A 17,218-nucleotide genomic window follows, 5' to 3' on the forward strand; every position below is an offset into this window, starting at 1 on the left:
AGAGAGAGAGAGAGAGAGAGAGAGAGAGAGAGAGAGAGAGAGAGAGATATCCAGGGAGACCTTAGAAATCCAACAGAATGAAGGCTCCTGCACCCTGTAACCCTGAATGATTTAGTGAGGGCAGATGCAGTCCAGCTGAACACTGTGAATTCTTAAGAAAGCCCTGATAATCTATTGTATCTGAAGCATTATGCACTGGGGGATAGTAGGATTTACTTTATACTAGACTTTAACCTACTCTAACTGATGCATTTCTCCTTGGCTCCTGAACCACTCATGTCTATACCACCAGTCCTACTACATCATCAAAACCCTTCAGAAGCATCCCTTGCTCTTAGGATAATAATCTAAACTGTAGTATAATCTATGGGCACTTGTAAGATCTAGTCCCTGCCCTCTTCTTTACTTCCCAGCCTCATGTGCCTTCTTTATATCCGCCACTGCCTGCCATAGTTCATAGACCAGCCATATCTCACACACCGGCTCCAGTTCAGTTTGTCAGATGCAGCGTGCCACAGGGCATTTGCACACAATTTCCTCCATTGAGCTTTGATTGTTTCCTTAGTTTTCTGAACTCTAACCACAGAGAGAACAGTCATAAGAGTGAGAGAGTGGATTGGATCCCTTTTAAAGAAAAAGCCCCATCCCACTCTCTGATTAATGTTCTCTATACTGAAGTGTTGGGAAGAGAGTGTAGGGCTGCATTTTACAAGTGGAGAGCACAAGTGTGGGAAACACTCTTTAATGAGAAACTGCTAATGGCTCAAACATGTGAGAGTGTCGGGCGGTCTAGGTGATGTATGAGATGTTCTTTAAATAGACTTTTATATATCCTTTAGAATTAGGCTCACGACAGACACATGTTAATTAGAGAGCAGATAGGAAAGGGGGGGCTGCAGTGATGAGGGAACTACGTTAGAACGTGCACTGTGGGAAGGATGGAGAGGGGGACGGTGAGCACAGCCTCATCTTCTGTATTTCCTGAAGTGTCAAAACCACCCTGCTATTCTAGAATAAGGATATAATGACTATCCCTAGGGATGGTGCTGCATTACTATGTGTTTCCGAACCTCTCTTCTCCCCAGATGCTGAGCTTCCTGGTTAACCTTACCAATCTGTGAGCTCTTGAATTAGGAGACCACTGATCTAACCTTGATTAGGTATTCAGTAGGATACTGTCAATGAGTAAAGCAAGTGAACTTGACAGACAGCCTTCCTTTAAGCAGCCTTAATGGAGCCATTCTCCTGCCTTTTACGGAGTGATGTTACTAGGGCTTAGAGAATCTTACCCAACCAGGCGGAGGGCCGCTAAGTCCCCAGTGGGGATGATGAAGTCTCCCAGTAGGAGAGGGACAGAGGAGCATTAAGGTATCTAGAGGAAAGCAGTTCCTGAGCCATGTCACATTTAACAGTATTGTCAGAACACTGGCTAGAGATGCAGGGAGGATCATTGCCCTGCACATCCAGTTAATTTCATCAAAACTGGGATTTCCCTCAACCACTTTGGATAAATATATGACTCAACAACACACACAGTTTTAGTTAGGATTAATACACATTGTTCTGTGGGTAAAAACAAAACAAAAATCTGTAATGTTTCAGCTATACTGGCTGGCACTGAGCTCCAGGGATCTGTAGGCAGATACAGTAGCTTAAGGTTTAGTGAGGCCGCTTTAACTGTTAAGGTGGAGGATGACAAAAAGATGTCAGCTTCTGGTTGGCTTCCACATACGCATGCTCTTCCCCACAACAAAACTCCAACCCACACCTAACTATGACTTCATAGTTAGGCAATGGTCATCAAGTGAACTTCTGTATGCGGTCCAGGCAACCGGGTCTTGGTTGCCACTACAATGGGCCAAAACATTGTTTTATGTCCTAGGTTCTTCTCCATTTTCTTCCTGTCTTGGCATCTGGCTTTCACAAATTTTTTCAAATGTTTAATTCAGTGGTTCTCAACTTTCCCAATGCTGTGTTTCCCTTTAATACAGTTATGGTGACCCCAATCATAAAATTATTTCATTGCTACTTCATAACTGTAATTTTGCTACTGTTATGAATAGGAATGTAAAGATCTTATATGCAGATGGTCTCTGGACCCCTAAAGGGGTCACAACCCATAGGGAACCATTGGTCTAATTCCTTGTTTTGCTGTCTATTCCTCTGCCAGTCTCTTCTCTTTGCAACCCTGATGCTCAGTAAGAGCACACAGGATCAATCTTTTCTCTGAGGCTTTTGTTCACAGTGATCAGGTGGGGAGTCCCTGTCTACATAAAGACCAGTCAGAGTCTGTGTGGAGGGAACCCCTGCCAAGGCTTCTTACCCATCTTGGGACATAGACATGAAAAGTCTTAGTTCTAGGTTTTCTATATGATTTCTCTACACACTGCCACCTAGGTATGTAGTACTTTTAGCAACAGGGTCTTATTAATTAGTTCCAGTGGGCACCCAGGAAGAATAACCACAGTTTGTCTGGTTTGGGGGGCACTGGAGCTTTCCTGACTGATTGAGGAGTTATCTTTAACCCTACCCTGGGATTTCCCAGGATCTTATTTAGTAACTTGGGGCTTTTGGGAACAGCATTGTCTAGAAATGCTCCCCATGTAACTCTCTTCCTTTCAACACACATTTGTTAAATTAGCTTACACAATAGTGAGTTTCCATATTGGCTTTTCAGACAATCTGAGCTTTGATCAACCCTTCTTCCTCTGCCTCCCTATCTCTGCATAAGCTCTCTATCCCTAATGCTTCCCCTGCTGCCACAGCATCTATGTTCTGCTAGTCCATCCACTTTAAGACATCCCTCACCCAAGAGCCTCCTCCCCAATTTCCTTACTTATACAGCACTCCAGGTTAGCATACAAATCTAAAGATCCATGCATGAGACAGAATATATAATATTTATCTATTTGGGTCTGGGTTATATGGCTTAATATATATATATATATTTTTTTTCTAGCATCATCCATTTACCTGAAATTTTTTATATATTTATTTTTCTTTACAGCTGTATAAAATCTTATTGTGTCTATGTGCCACATTTTGTTATCCATCAGCTGAAGGAAATCCAGGCTTGTTTCCTTTTCTGACTATTGTGAACAAAGCAGCAATGAAATGCTTGGGTAATTAGCTCTGCAGTAAGATAACAGAGTTGCTGAATATGCCCAAGAGTAGTAGCTAGGTAGTAGTAGGTCTAGTATTTTCTGAGGAAGCTCCGTACTGACTTCCATGGTGGCTGTACAAGTTTAGGTTTCACCAACAATGAACAAAGGTCCCTCTTACCCAGCACCTTCAGCCTTCATTTGTCCTCATTTACTTTCTTGATGATTGCCATCCTGACTGGGGTCAGGTGAAATCTCAAAGTAGTTCTAATTTGATGAACAATGATGTGGCGCATCTCCAAAACGTTTATGAGACACCTGTGTTTCTTTCAAGAACTCTCCGTTAAGAACTATGGTCTATAATTTGACTGACTTTGTTTTCTTAATGTTTAGGTTTTATGAGCTCTTTGTATAATCTAGTATTAATCTTCTAGGGGGAGATAGAGCTGGCAAATATTTCCTCCCATTCTGTGTCTGCCTCTTCACTTGATGGATGGTTTGCTTTGCTGCACACAGCTTTTTGGTTTCTTGACATCCCGTTCCTCAGTTGTTGGTCTTATTTCCTGAGTAACTGGCAAATCCTTCTGTCTGCTCAAGTGCACTCCTTATTTTCTCCTCTCTCAGTGTCAGGGGATTAGGTCTTATGTTGAGGTCTTTGAACTATCTGAAGTTGAGTTTTATGTAGGGTGAGAGGAATGGATCTAGTTTTATTCTTCTCCATGTTGATAGCCAGTTTCCCCAGAACCATTTGTTGAGGATGCTATCTTTTTCCACTGTGTATTTCTGAGCTCCTTTTCAATAATCAGATGTCTATAGGAGTGTGGGCTTATATCTGGGCCCTCGATTCTATTCTATTGATCAGTGTGTCTCTTTCTGTCCTGGTACCACACTATTTTTATTACTATGACTCTTCAGTATAACTTAAAATCAGGCATGGTGATGCTACTAGCAATATATATGTGTGTGTGTGTGTTCAATATGTTTTTGACTACCTTTGATCTTTATGCCTTTATATAGATTTTAAGGTTTTGTTTTTGCTATTTCTGTGAAGAATGGTTCTGGAATTTTGATTGGGATTTTTGGTTTGAATTTGTAGATTTCTTTTGATAAATGGCTGTTTTGTAACATTAATTCATTTGATATGAATGTGGGTAATCCCATTTCTTAGTGTCTCCCTCAATTCCTTCCTTCCTTCCTTCCTTCCTTCCTTCCTTCCTTCCTTTGGAAGCCTCCCTTTCTTCTCTTTTCCCTTTCCTTTCCTTCTTCCCTTCCCTTCCCTTCCCTTCCCTTCCCTTCCCTTCCCTTCCCTTCCCTTCCCTTCCCTTCCCTTCCCTTCCCTTCCCTTCCCTTCCCTCCCCTTCCCCCCTCTCTCTGCACATGTGTGTGAAGGTGTACATACTCAGTGCATGCATGTAGAGGCCAGAGGAGGGCACCAGGTGTTTTCTGCTGCTCTTTCTTGTTTCTTGAGACCCTGTCTCTTCCTGAACCTTACCACTCTGGATAGATGTACTGGGCGGTGAGTTGTTAGAATCCACATGTCTCAATCTCTTAGTATGGGTTATGTCCAGCCATGCCTGGCTTTTACATGGGTGTTGGAGACTCAAACTCAAGTCCTCTTGTTTGCATATCAGGCATTTTTTCTTACCCACTGAGCCATCTCACCAACTCTGCAGCAGCATGGTTTTTTCCTTTCCTTTGTCTGGGCCTCTTGGTCATTCATCCAAGGTCACTCATGGTCTGTCTGCCACCCACCTTGTAAAGATTTAAGCCCTCCACATTCAGACTTATAGTCTGAATGTATAAGCTCATAGTATTCCCTGGACAGTCCCAGCTTTCAGGAACATTTCCATACTCCTTCTTTTTCTACCTGTAATACTCTTGCTCTAATCCTTACATTCTCTTAATATGGAAAATTAAGATGAAGACAAAGAAGTCCAGATTGTCACCCAGCTGCACTCCTAGCAGTTAAAAGGCTGTTGTAGAAAAGCCATGGATTTGAAGCCTGAATTACACAGTGAGTTCTAAGCCAGCCTCATTCTGTAACATGGCTGCTTTAACCAGCAAACACAAACACTACTGCAACGGGCAGAAACACAAACAAATGCTGATTAGCTTGACTTACTCATCCTAGGCTATACCACATTGTACCCCACAAGTGTGCACAACTAAGATTTGTCTATCATGAATAATTAAAAACCCTAATGTCTCCTTTAGTCCACCAGGCTTAGGCAGAGTTAACCTGCCTGCTCTAACTTCCCAATGCACCCCTACTTTCTGAATGAGGTATGTGTTTCAGTTCTGGGGTCCTTGAGAGAATTTGTGTCTAATTTACATTTGCCTTCCCCAGACAAAGCTCCATCAATATTAGAACAGTTCAATATGAGAAGGGGTTTCTTACCTGCCACTTGGCAGTGAATTGTCACATTCACTCCTCGAATGGTTCTGACGGTGCTGCCAATATCCACTGTGACTGTAGGCTTCTCGGTGTTGAGCACAGTCAGTCGGGATGTTTTCACTAGTGGTTTTCCTGGAGATGAGACAGAAAGTGAGCTCTCACTGTCAGTGTTGTGGACTGGGGTGCTGAAACACCAGGAGATCAACAGAGGACACATGTTCTTCTTGGGCATACCCCACCAGGTTTTGCCTGGGGGCGGGGGGAAACCTAGAACCTGTTACCTGTCTATTCACATACCTACCATAGGCTTAACAGGAAAAGGACAAGGTTGAAGACTTTGAAGATAATAACATGGTGCTCGATGAGGATAACATACGCATTCTAATCACTAAATATAAAAGACAATATTTAAGGGCTTAATTTTTACTTTGGGACAGTTCTAGATTCATGTGCAGTTGTAAAAAGTAACTCAGAGAAGTTTGTATCAAGTTTTCCCATAATGCAATCATGTTATGAAACTACAGCACAATTTCATGTTCTCAATGTGGACATCCACATGGCTAAGCCACAGACCATCTGCCCCTACAAGCATTCCTCATGATATCTATAGCCCTGGACCCCTAAAATGCTTTGGACACCATTAGCATTCATTTTCTTGCTTTCAGCAATCGGTTGTGCAAATAGAATTAAGCTCCCCTCTCTAACCTTCCAACGGTTGGGAACCTTTCATGTTTGGTTCCTTGCCAGCTCTCAGAATTCTCTAGAGATTCTTCAGCTTTTATTATTACGTTATGGTTGCATTTTTTAATGGTGTGGTCCTTTTTATTGCAGAGTAGTATTCTATGACATAGGAAAAGCCGCAGTTTGCTTAGCTGTTCAGCTGCTGTAGGACATCTGGGTTATTTCCAGATTCTGATAAAGCTGTCATAAACACTCTGGTACAGGTAGCTCTGGGGACATTTGTCTTCGTTTCTTTGGCATAAATGTGGAGGAATGCAGTTTAACTGTCATATGGCAATCCCCCCTCCCTTCTTCCCTGCTACTTTTTATTTCTTTCACTGGATAGTTGCACGGTGACATCTTATTGTGGTTTAAGTTGCCTCTCCCTAATGGCTGATGCTGTCAACTATCTCTCACCTGAGTATTTATTTACCACATGCACATTTTTTGCTGAAATGTCTATTCACGCTATTTGAGCATTTGGAAATTATTAGCCAGAAGTTTAGGAAGCAGTAGTAGTATTAAAACAGAAAAAAAATACAGCCGCAGGTTTGAATTTCTTTTCAATGCTTGTGCTAGCTGCTGTATAACACCATGTGTTCAAACTTCTGGTAATCAGATCTAGCAAAGGAGTTGTCCCCTAAGCATCTGTGTTGAACCACCTTGTTCTTTATATTTAGTGCCCTTTTCACCAGGAGATGTGGGAACAGAAATCTTTCGAACTAATTCTTTCTTTTCCTCTTTTACAACTGAGGGCAAAGATTTCTTTATGAAGTAAGGATTACCATTACCATGTTTTTGTGGGTGAATATTTGAAAGGTGACTCTGAGTAATGACATTCTTTCCTGTCTTCCTGTGACAGTTTTGTTGTATTATAGAAAGGGACAGAATGTGCGGATGCCATCACTTACGGCAACACTGCACAGCCATAGCCGACTCCTCTGCCTGGTTGGTATAGAAATTCCTTTTGGATGTTTCACATCTTTCCAGGGCTCTGGGGTGTACACAGAGGCATGGCATAGGCCCACTGGTCCTCCATGGTAGCCTCCTCATCTGCGTGCATTTTTCTCCTATTACTAGGGATAAAGGCTTTGCCTAGATTTGTTTTTCTCCTCCTATTATATCCTGTTCCTTCCTCTTGGTCCAGATTAATACAACTGTCACCTTCAAGAATCCTTGTCAACTGAAAATAAAATAACTGGTCTTGAGATTTGCCATTTCTTCGAGTCACATAGGTGGCTTCTACTTCTACTTGTGGCCTCATTAAACGTTTAACTATACTTCCACATAGTCATCACCCACAGTAAGATATCCCATCTCACAGGAGGCCAAGTTATCTCTACATCTATTTTCTTTCTTTCTAAAGCAGTGGTTCTCAACCTTCCTAAGGCTGTGACCCTTTAATGCAGTTTCTCATATTGTGGTGACCCCAACCATAAAATTATTTTTGTTGCTACTTTACATCTATAATTTTTCTATTATTACAAATCGTAATGTAACTATTTTTGGAGCTAGAGGCTTGCCTAAGGGGTTGTAACCCACAGGTTGAGGACCACCGTTCTGTAGGCATGGATGCTTTTTGTGGTGGTCACTTCCAAAAGTTTCTCAGCCCTGCTTCTTTATGGGCAAAATTCTAAAAGCATTCACACATTTACCAGATGCTTATCACATTTACAGATGCCTTCACCAGGTAAATCTTGTTGGTGGAAGTGGGAAAACGGAGACTTAAAAAGCATAATCTGGGTCCCAGGGGCTTAGAATCAAGCAGACAAACAATAACTGTAACACAAGTGGACTGGGCAAGTTCCCTTCAAAGAGTTTGGATAAGAGCAGGGAGGAACGCAGAAAGCTGAGTTGATATAAACCTTATTTACCATCAGGGAAAGACTTTCATAGAGGCAGGTGTTTAAGGGATACCCTGGGTGCAGGTATCACTTCTCTGAAGGAGATGTGATCCCACAGCTGAGATGAAATGATTTCTGCTGTAGCTGGGATGCACTCCTCTGCAGAAGCGATAGGCACCAGCTGGAAGGTGCAGGACCAACCACCATATTCTACTTGAGTATTTTGTAACTGGATTATTTTATAATTGACTCTCTTCTTGTTTAAACATTAAAATCTCACAATGCATATCGCTCTCATACTGACTCTCACGATGGGCTTGTCAGTAGGATTTCTGGCAGCAAGCACTGGCAGGTACCAGGGCCTCTAGACTTTCTTGATTTGTAACAAAGCTACCAACAGGGGCTGGTCATCTGGGATCAGGATGACTGATCTACAATGTCTCGTCACCATATTTCTGGTGATAGGCTACCAAGGCTTCAAACAGTCAAATAGCACAAATCTCAGCCGCATGGCTGCCATCTTCACATGGACCTGGATGTCCTTGCCCAGAAGCAGACCTGACTCCAGCAACTTATACTGAAGCGAGGGTGGATGGGTCATCTCTAGAAGAGGTCTTTATAGTCTAGACATAGTCATATATATTGTAAATGCTTGCCCAGTTTGTAGCTTTCCTTTTCACCTTAATAGGGCCTTTCACAGACCTAAGCGTTTAAATTTGATAACATCCAATTTATCATTTTATGGATTATGCTTTTTATATCAAGCCTAGGAACTACTTACATAGATCTATGTTCTAAAGATAGCTATGTTTCTTTTTTTTCCTAAAAGCTTTATGGCTTAAGTTTTACATTCAGCTTATTGATACATTGAATTAATTTTTATATTTGTGAATTATTTTATTGTCCTCAAGCTTTAATTTTTATATCAGGAAACCAATTATTTATTGATTTTTGAAATTTGGAGTTCATAATGGGTGATTTTAAAATAAATTAATACCATTAAAAAATCAAACTATTGGCATTCCATTTGAGATAAAATTGTATTAAGTGAAAACAGCTATTTAAAAAATTCTGGTCAGTATTACCCATCCATGAATTAATTTTTGTATAAAGTATGGTACTCAGATAAAGTCCCCTTGTTTATGGCTACCTAGCTGTTCTGATACCCTTTCTCAGAAGGCTATCTTTTCTATCTTGGATGGCTCCCTCATCATTGTCAGGATGAGTTGAGCATGTTTGTGAAGATCTGCTTCTGGGATTTCTGTTCGGCTATTCATCTTTCTCCTGCCAATAACATACAGCCACAATTACTATAACTATATAATCACAGTCTGGCAAGCGATGCTTCCTGCCTTATTCTCCTTTGCTGCTTACTCTACTGCTTCTTTTAACAGTCATTTCAGACCCACTTGTCCACACTTATGGAGTCCTGCTAAGATTTTGATAGGAATAATATCAATCATATAGGCCCACTTATCTTCACCAGTGTTTTGGAGATTCCAGGATGCAAATATTGATGTGTTCTATAGGATTTTTACCTAGTTATTTCTTTTCAGGGATGGCTAATACTGTTCTTCATACTTCATTGTTTATTTCTGGTATGTGGAAATTCAGGCACATGTTGGTCTAAAGCCCTTTTTATACGTTCTTTAGGACTTTTTATATAGACAATCAGTCCTTCTGAAGAAAAGGACAAGCTTGAATTTTTCCTTGCCATTCTTTGAGGGAGCCCTGGGAGAATATGTAATGGATGGATGAAGTCCTGACTGAATGTGTATTGTTTAACATGACCATGGCTATGTCAAGAACGTTAATGCCTCAGACCCATGGGGAAATGGCAAAGCTTTCCCCTGGGGAGAGGCTCAGAGGGATGGCAAAGCCTTCTTCTGGATTCACTGTTAATGTTGGCAGTGTACGGAAAAACACAGCTTCCTCCCCCCAGGTGACAGCAACCCGAGACTACTCCCCTACAGAAATCTCCCAAGGAGAGGAGCTAACCTCCTCCTGAGCTGTACATAATTAAACTTGGTAAAGTTCTGCATCACTTTGCATAGTTGGGGTTGCTCCACCACACTGAGCACAGCCTGCTCCATCCTGGCTTTTCTGTACATGAGGTGTGTGTGTGTGTGTGTGTGTGTGTGTGTGTGTGTGTGTGTGTGTGTGAGAGAGAGAGAGAGAGAGAGAGAGAGAGAGAGTGTGTGTGTGTGTGTGTGTGTGTGTGTGAGAGAGAGAGAGAGAGAGAGAGAGAGAGAGAGAGAGAGAGAGAGAGAGAGAGACAGGGAGAAAAATTATCTGTTCTTTTTCCATTCCTTCTCAGTACCAGTTAGGTCACGTGCCAGTCTCGCCTGATAGAGCAACTCCACATGCATCTTGACTCCTTTCTTACATTATTATATTGGATTGGTCTTTTAGCACTGTACTTTGTAAAGATAGCAAATGCGAGTTTTTAAGTGTTGAGAGACTTCAAAAAATAGCCCAGGTATTTTGTATTCTGTTACGTGGCATTTATATCCTATGTAAGTCTTCTGTTCAAGTATTTCAGCCATTTTTTTCTGGCATCATATAGACATGGAAGCAGAGATGGATGGAAGTCCAGCTTCCTTCTCATGTATCCCGTGTCAGGGGACTCCTTATTACTGCTGGGAAGGGTGGGCTTTCTGAATCTCCATTGGTCTTCAATGTCATCACAATGGAAACAGCCTTCCTAACAGCTGCTGGGAGGTAGTCAGTGTCTGATTCTCAAGTAGGTATGGGAATAAGAATCCTATGGGGTGAAGGTGGAGGTCTAGGCTCCCCAAATGTTCTCATTAGCTCCCAGTAGGTATGAAATGCCTCATTTTCTATGATACCACCCCGTGAGTATGTTGAGGTAGGTACATTGTTTTATGTTGTCCATGAGGGAAGGTTGAGGCTAAGCGCCTTAACCAGCACTGTGTGTATGGATCAATCACAGAGTTTCTGTGATATTTGCTCAAAGCTCAGCAATAGTTTCCAAACATATGTCTTGCTATATTGTCTCTTTCCTGTTCCTTTTGCAAGAGAGAACAAGCTTTTAGAATATATATATCTCACATACTCATTGGTATTTCCTGGTAGCCCCTTTCTTCAGCTCCAAGTTTAGAGTTTATGAGGCAAAGAGAAAGCCCAATAAATTCACAATTGTGTGAGCTGAACCGTCCCTCAGTTTCTAAGGTCTCTAACCAGTCAGCTTTCTTCTTTCCACTTTTCAAGCTTGTGTTTGCACACACTATGGTTAGGGTTTTTAACTGCACTGAGCAAGAGTATTAGGGAACAGTACAACCACGTCTCCTACGCTTTCTATCCGGAAGTGGAAATTCTTTGTATGCTATGCTTTAACAGGCTTTTTATCATCTGGGGAAAAAATACAGCACTGTATGCACATGACCATAAAATACAATGCAAAGATTCATTTATTAAGCACTGTGGGGAAATAAGGGTCCGCATGAGATCATTTCATATACCTAAAGCTTAATCTTTTGTAAGTCAAATGGATTTGATTTTGTTTTAACCATTTAAAGGCAGGCCATTCCAGATTGCCAGTCACTCTTCTTGTCCGTCATTAGCTGAAGAAAATCTTTTGAGTTTGACACCTGCATTTCATAATTTGCATATTCTTTCTCATGCCTCATGCATGGCTACTCAGCTTCAGATTTGAAGTTGGCCTCTTTATTATCCTCTTCTGTTTGACTTGCCCTCTGGGCAGGAGTGAATAGGCTCATTGGAACTGTATTTAGGAGTGGAAACTTGGTGCAGGTGAGTATGGGTTTCCATGTTTTTATGACTGCACAGGGCTGTTCCCACCTACCTTCCACTTAAGATCATGTATGACCTGGTGAAGAGAAATTATAAAGTACTATAATGATATGCTGACATGTAAATACAGGCAAAATATGAAATAACACTGATATTAATAAATATCAACTCTAACTCCAAATCTAGCCCAAACCTAATAGACATCTCTGTGGCTATAACTAAATCCTATGTTTATGTCAGGGCAGCTCCAGGGTCAGGGTGAACTCCTTGCCTCCACTCTGACCTTACTCACTACAGTGTCTTCCTAAGACAGAGCCTTCCTTTCTGAAACATCAACCAGATCATATAGTTTGCCACATAACATTTCTCTTCTTTCAGTATAATCCAAACAAAATGTATAGCTTCTTTTCACAACTAGCTGTTTTCTACATGGTTATTACCAACCGTCTGCCTCCCCTACCTCATGGAGACCAAAATTCCCATAAGCCACTCTGTTCTAGCTTATTGGACTTTCATTCCTCTATACTCAGCAGCTCTGACTTGTCTTGTCCTTGTTCCCGATGTCTACAGACAGCTACATGGATATATTCTTCTTATCATTTAGATCTTTTTGCACATAAAATAGAGAGGCCATTTCCAGCTACTCCATCTAAAGCATGCACCCCATCACCTCCTAGCCAGGCATTATAAGTCTCACTTATTTTGATTTTTCTTTTTCATAAGACTATCAGAAATTATGTTCTTTTTTTTTTTTTTTTTTTTTTTTATAGAATACTCTTTTTTTTTTTAAATATTTATTTATTTTATTTATGAGTACACTGTCGCTGTCTTCAGACACACCAGAAGAGGGCATCAAATCTCATTACGGATGGTTGTGAGCCACCATGTGGTTGCTTGGATTTGAACTCAGGACCTCTGGAAGAGCAGTCAGTGCTCTTAACCGCTGAGCCATCTCTCCAGCCCCAGAAATTATGTTCTTTATACCTTCTCTTTCAACCATGCCTCATCATGTAATTTCCCTGCCATATAGTCCTGGCACAAAGTAGGTCCTCAAAAAATGTCTTAAATGTAAAAAAAAAAATAGCTTTGAGAAGGAGACAGGTAAAACTATCCATTGAGGAGCCAGGGATCTGTCCAAGACCATAGAGCTGGTATGTCATTGAGCTGAGCTGAACACCAGATCTTGGACCTATAGTCCAGTGTTTGGTAGGGAGGGTCCCTATGTCCTGGTCTGCAGACTGGCTGCTGCAGAATCCCCAGGGCACTTGTTAAAGACATACCCTATCCTTCGCCAATACAAGAGCTGCCTCACTGTGTTATAAAAACCACTGTGCCAATGGGGAAATGAGGCCAGGGACCAGAGCAGACCCACAATTACCAAGTTATTTTTCCTGCAGGAATTTTAATAATAAAGGTAGTTTTTATAGCTGCAAGTGTATAGCTATAAAATTCAAATGTCACTGAATTAAATCCAGCCCTTAATTAATTATACTGAGGTTGTGCTGAAAAGTAATGGCCTTGTCCACTATCAGTAGAGGTGCTGTTGTTAGCAGACCGCTACATCTATGCCCCCATCACCTTCAGGAACCACTTTTAACACAGAGCGCAGTCACCTAAGCATTTATAATCAATAGAAGTTTATAATGAACATTTTTCTTAATTAATTGACCCTCTCAAAAGTTACAAAAATGACTATATGTATATTTTGAAATTCCAACACTTTGAGGGTTTTTTTTTTTTTTAATGAGACAGAGTCTTGCTATGTAGTTCTACATGTGGCTTGGAACTTGCTATGTAAACCAGGCTGGCCTCAAACAGAGTCTTAGTGGCTCTGCCCCCAGGAGTGCTAGAATGACAAACTTGTACCACTACACCTGCCTTTATACATACTCTTGAGTCTCATTCTTTCTTTATTTAATTGGAATCTGACATGCTTCAGGGCAGCCTAAGGTACAGCTAACACTGCATTCTAGCATCCGTGGATGTGATGCTTACCTTGGAATGGGTGGGGTCTTATGATGTCTTTAAGCAGAGATGCTCAGCAAACCAGGAAGCCTAGCTCCTGGAGAGTGAGTCTCTTTGGAGGCAGGCAGGGACAGATGAACAACCGTAAGAGGCAAAGGCTCAAAAAAAAAAAAAAAAAACCAAAACCAAAACCAAAACAAACAAAAAAACCAACCAAATGAACATAAAAACAAAACCAGTCCTGTGCATGGTGGGCTCCTACTTTCTTTCCTCATACATGACTCTAGGTACAAATCAAAATCAACTAGGGAAAAGTCAGGAATGAATACATTCACAAACTCTCTGGCCCAGTGTGAACATGACTGACACAATAGCCAGAGAAGATGAGAAGGCACGGTAGTTAAAGTCTCTGTTGCTGTGATGGTGAAACACTGTGACCAAAATCCACCTGGGGAGGAAGGGGTTAAATTTATCTTACAACGCTCAGATAAGACACTACCACTCTTCATGGCTTACTCATCCTTCCATCCTATACACCTCAGCACTAACTGTCCTGAATATGACACCACCCACAGTGGGCTGCAGCCTCCCACATTAACTATTAATCAAAAAAAATGCCCCAAAGGCTTACCCACAAGCCAGTTTGGGGCATTTTCTTAGTTGAGGTTCCTTTTCAAACGACTCTAGCTAGTGTTAAGTTGGCAAAAAGCTAACCAGAAAGGGTTGTTCTTTGAGCGACTCCAAAACCAGATAGTATTCTCAGAGCTGTGTTGTAGCCTCTACCAGTAGAGCTGTTATTAGAAGCACCATGATGCCTTCTACTTTAAAAGTTAGGGCAGGGACTAAGTCGATGAGCCAAAGCCAAAACCCACTTCTCCTTTATCCTGGACCCACAGGTAGGTCCCTCGCCAATCTCTCCACAGTTGAGCACAGACACAGGATGAAGTCCTAGCAGATGGAACAGGTAAAGAATTATGCCACTTCTGAGCTCAAACTATACAAACTCTTGGTAAGTCTTTGTTTTAGACATTTACAAAAAGAAGAAAGAAACTATTATATTACATACAACATATAATTTGTAAGTTTATCAAAGCAGTTAGCAAGTGCTAATCAGTATTAACTAACACATTGAATGAATGAGAGAAGGAAGAAAGGAAGGAAGGAAGGAAGAAATGGAGTCTTATTTCCATTCTTCAGCATGAGTCACAGCTTTTGGTGGAAAGTGATTTTCCCCTATTCTTAGCCATCAAAAAGGAGTTAGAAAAAGAGTTTAGGTTCTCAATGTTCAGCTAGAAACAATCAATGCCAGGGAGTAAGCAAGTACACCTGTCAGTCTTAAGAAAAGAAACCTGTTATTGATGACTATGGCCAAGGAACAATGATGGAAATAAGAATTCCAGGAAGCAGGCTTGGGATTCACCCAAGGTCTAGAAAGGACACATCAAGGACAAAGTTGCTTAGAAAATTTGGACCCAAATTTAGTGGTTGGCAGGATTTTATTATGGTACTGGTCAGATTAGAATTTTTGGGTCATATTAATAAGGACTGAAGAGTAAAAATGAATGACGATCAGTGTTACCCAAAGTAGCATAGGCATGAGGAACAGGTTATGAGTTGAATGAGCATCTGGGCTCTATTGCTACATAGTCACACAACCTTTGTTCAGCTCTGCAATTGCTGTATACCTCCATTTTCTATGTAGGTGGTTGCTAAAAGTTTTAGGTGAGAAATGGGCCTTAGAACAAGAATGTCTTTGTACCTTGTGAGGTTTCTGTAAGGGCTAAAGTTAACCTGTAAGTACCATGTGCCCAAGGACAGATAACTTCCTGGAATTCTCAGGACTGTTATTCATGTAAGGTAACAAGTCACATATTCTCACTTCAGTAAACAAGTTTGGTTGCCCCAGCTGCATAGGATGTGCTTGATCACACATAGGCAGGATATATTAGACCTGATTAGACAAAGGCAGGAAGTATTGTAGACTTTAGCCTGATTAACCTAATTCAGTGCCATTCTCTGGGAATTTTGGGTATGGACTTGATCAGGGTCCATCTTCCTTCCCAGTACTTAATAAAGCTTGCTTTGATTGGATGATCATAGATTTGGTCTTTCTCTTCAGCATTTTCAGGTTTAACAGTTTCAACACTGGTAACCACCATCAGTGGAATCTCTGACACAACACAATGAGGATGCACTGTGAGGAGTGGTGCTGGGAACTTGTGGTACAATACATACAGGAGATAAAAGCTTAACAGGATGAGGAATAAAGAGAAGAAGGCAAAAGAGGTAAAGCAGGAAGGAATGAGGAGGAAGAAGGAGCAACAACTGCAGTTATTGTATAAGAGGAGAGGGGACAAATCTGTTACTGAAGAGATGAAACTGCTTCTATTTTGAAGAATTATGAGTTTTAATATATTAGAAAAATAAATAATTTAAATATGATGGATTGTTCCTAAACTTTAGCCAGTTCTGAGGTGATCCAAAAACTTAGACATCATCTGTAGAGGTCTTGTTGGAGATACCTCCAAAGTCTCTATCTCCATTGAAGATGTGAAACTACCCGGGCTGGGCAGACCCTCATCTCTAAGGGACTGCCCAAGAAGACATGGTGAGGTCCATGGAAGATCTAAATATCAGCTCAAGAGAAGGTAAGGCGCTGGTGCCTATTAACTGAAACATGAGTCTACTACAAAATTAAAGTAAGGAAATACTATGAATCTCATACAGTTTGATATCTGAAATTAAGCAAAGTATATTCAATCTAAATGAACTTAGTAGACAACGCCTCATAGTGAGTATATCAAAGCATTGTCTCAAGAAACACCAGACTCTGCCTATCCTGCAATTGTCACAAGTCTCTTACAAGTGTCATTACAGTTATACTTAAAAAAAAACTGTGAAAGGGAAATTTTCAGTTAAAGTATTTAGGGCTCCTAGCTTAGGTTTAAAGGACCAAGATCGGCTAGAACCTATGAAAACCTTTATGACTATCACTAACATCCTACACTGATATTTGTTGTCATGGACACTATCAATGCCCACTCGCTGTTTCTTGCTGGCCAGAAATATTCCAGGATATTATACATAATAAATGTGATATTATATATTATTCTATATATAATCTTAATATATGTGATATTATATATATTTTATTCTTGTGTATTCTGTTCAATATTATTACCTTGACTCCTTCCCTGTCTTCAAAGCCAACAGTGATGTCACTGACCCTTCACATGTGTCACTTTCACATTCTTTGTCCCTTCTTCTCTAAGTATTCATGGGATTAAACTGGGTTCACCCACATAATTCCACAAGTAGTATTATGTATTTTATTCAATAAGAGCTGTATTATATTCAGTTAATGTGTAATGTTATATATATATATATATATATATATATATATATATATATATATATAT

General features: G+C 40.7%; 1 protein-coding gene across 2 annotated transcripts in view; it reads right to left on the reverse strand.

The window, feature by feature from the left end:
* Nucleotides 1–17,218, reverse strand: part of Adamtsl1 (ADAMTS like 1) — a 359,587-nt gene that overhangs the window by 49,062 nt on the left and 293,307 nt on the right. For both annotated transcript variants that reach the window (XM_028773326.1, XM_028773328.1), the window contains one exon: nt 5,500–5,628. In XM_028773326.1, coding sequence (XP_028629159.1) covers nt 5,500–5,628 — 129 coding nt within the window. The remainder of the gene's footprint in view (nt 1–5,499; nt 5,629–17,218) is intronic.

This window comes from Grammomys surdaster, unplaced genomic scaffold (assembly GCF_004785775.1).
Source record: "Grammomys surdaster isolate TR1022 unplaced genomic scaffold, NIH_TR_1.0 225, whole genome shotgun sequence".
Classification (NCBI taxonomy): domain Eukaryota; kingdom Metazoa; phylum Chordata; class Mammalia; order Rodentia; family Muridae; genus Grammomys; species Grammomys surdaster.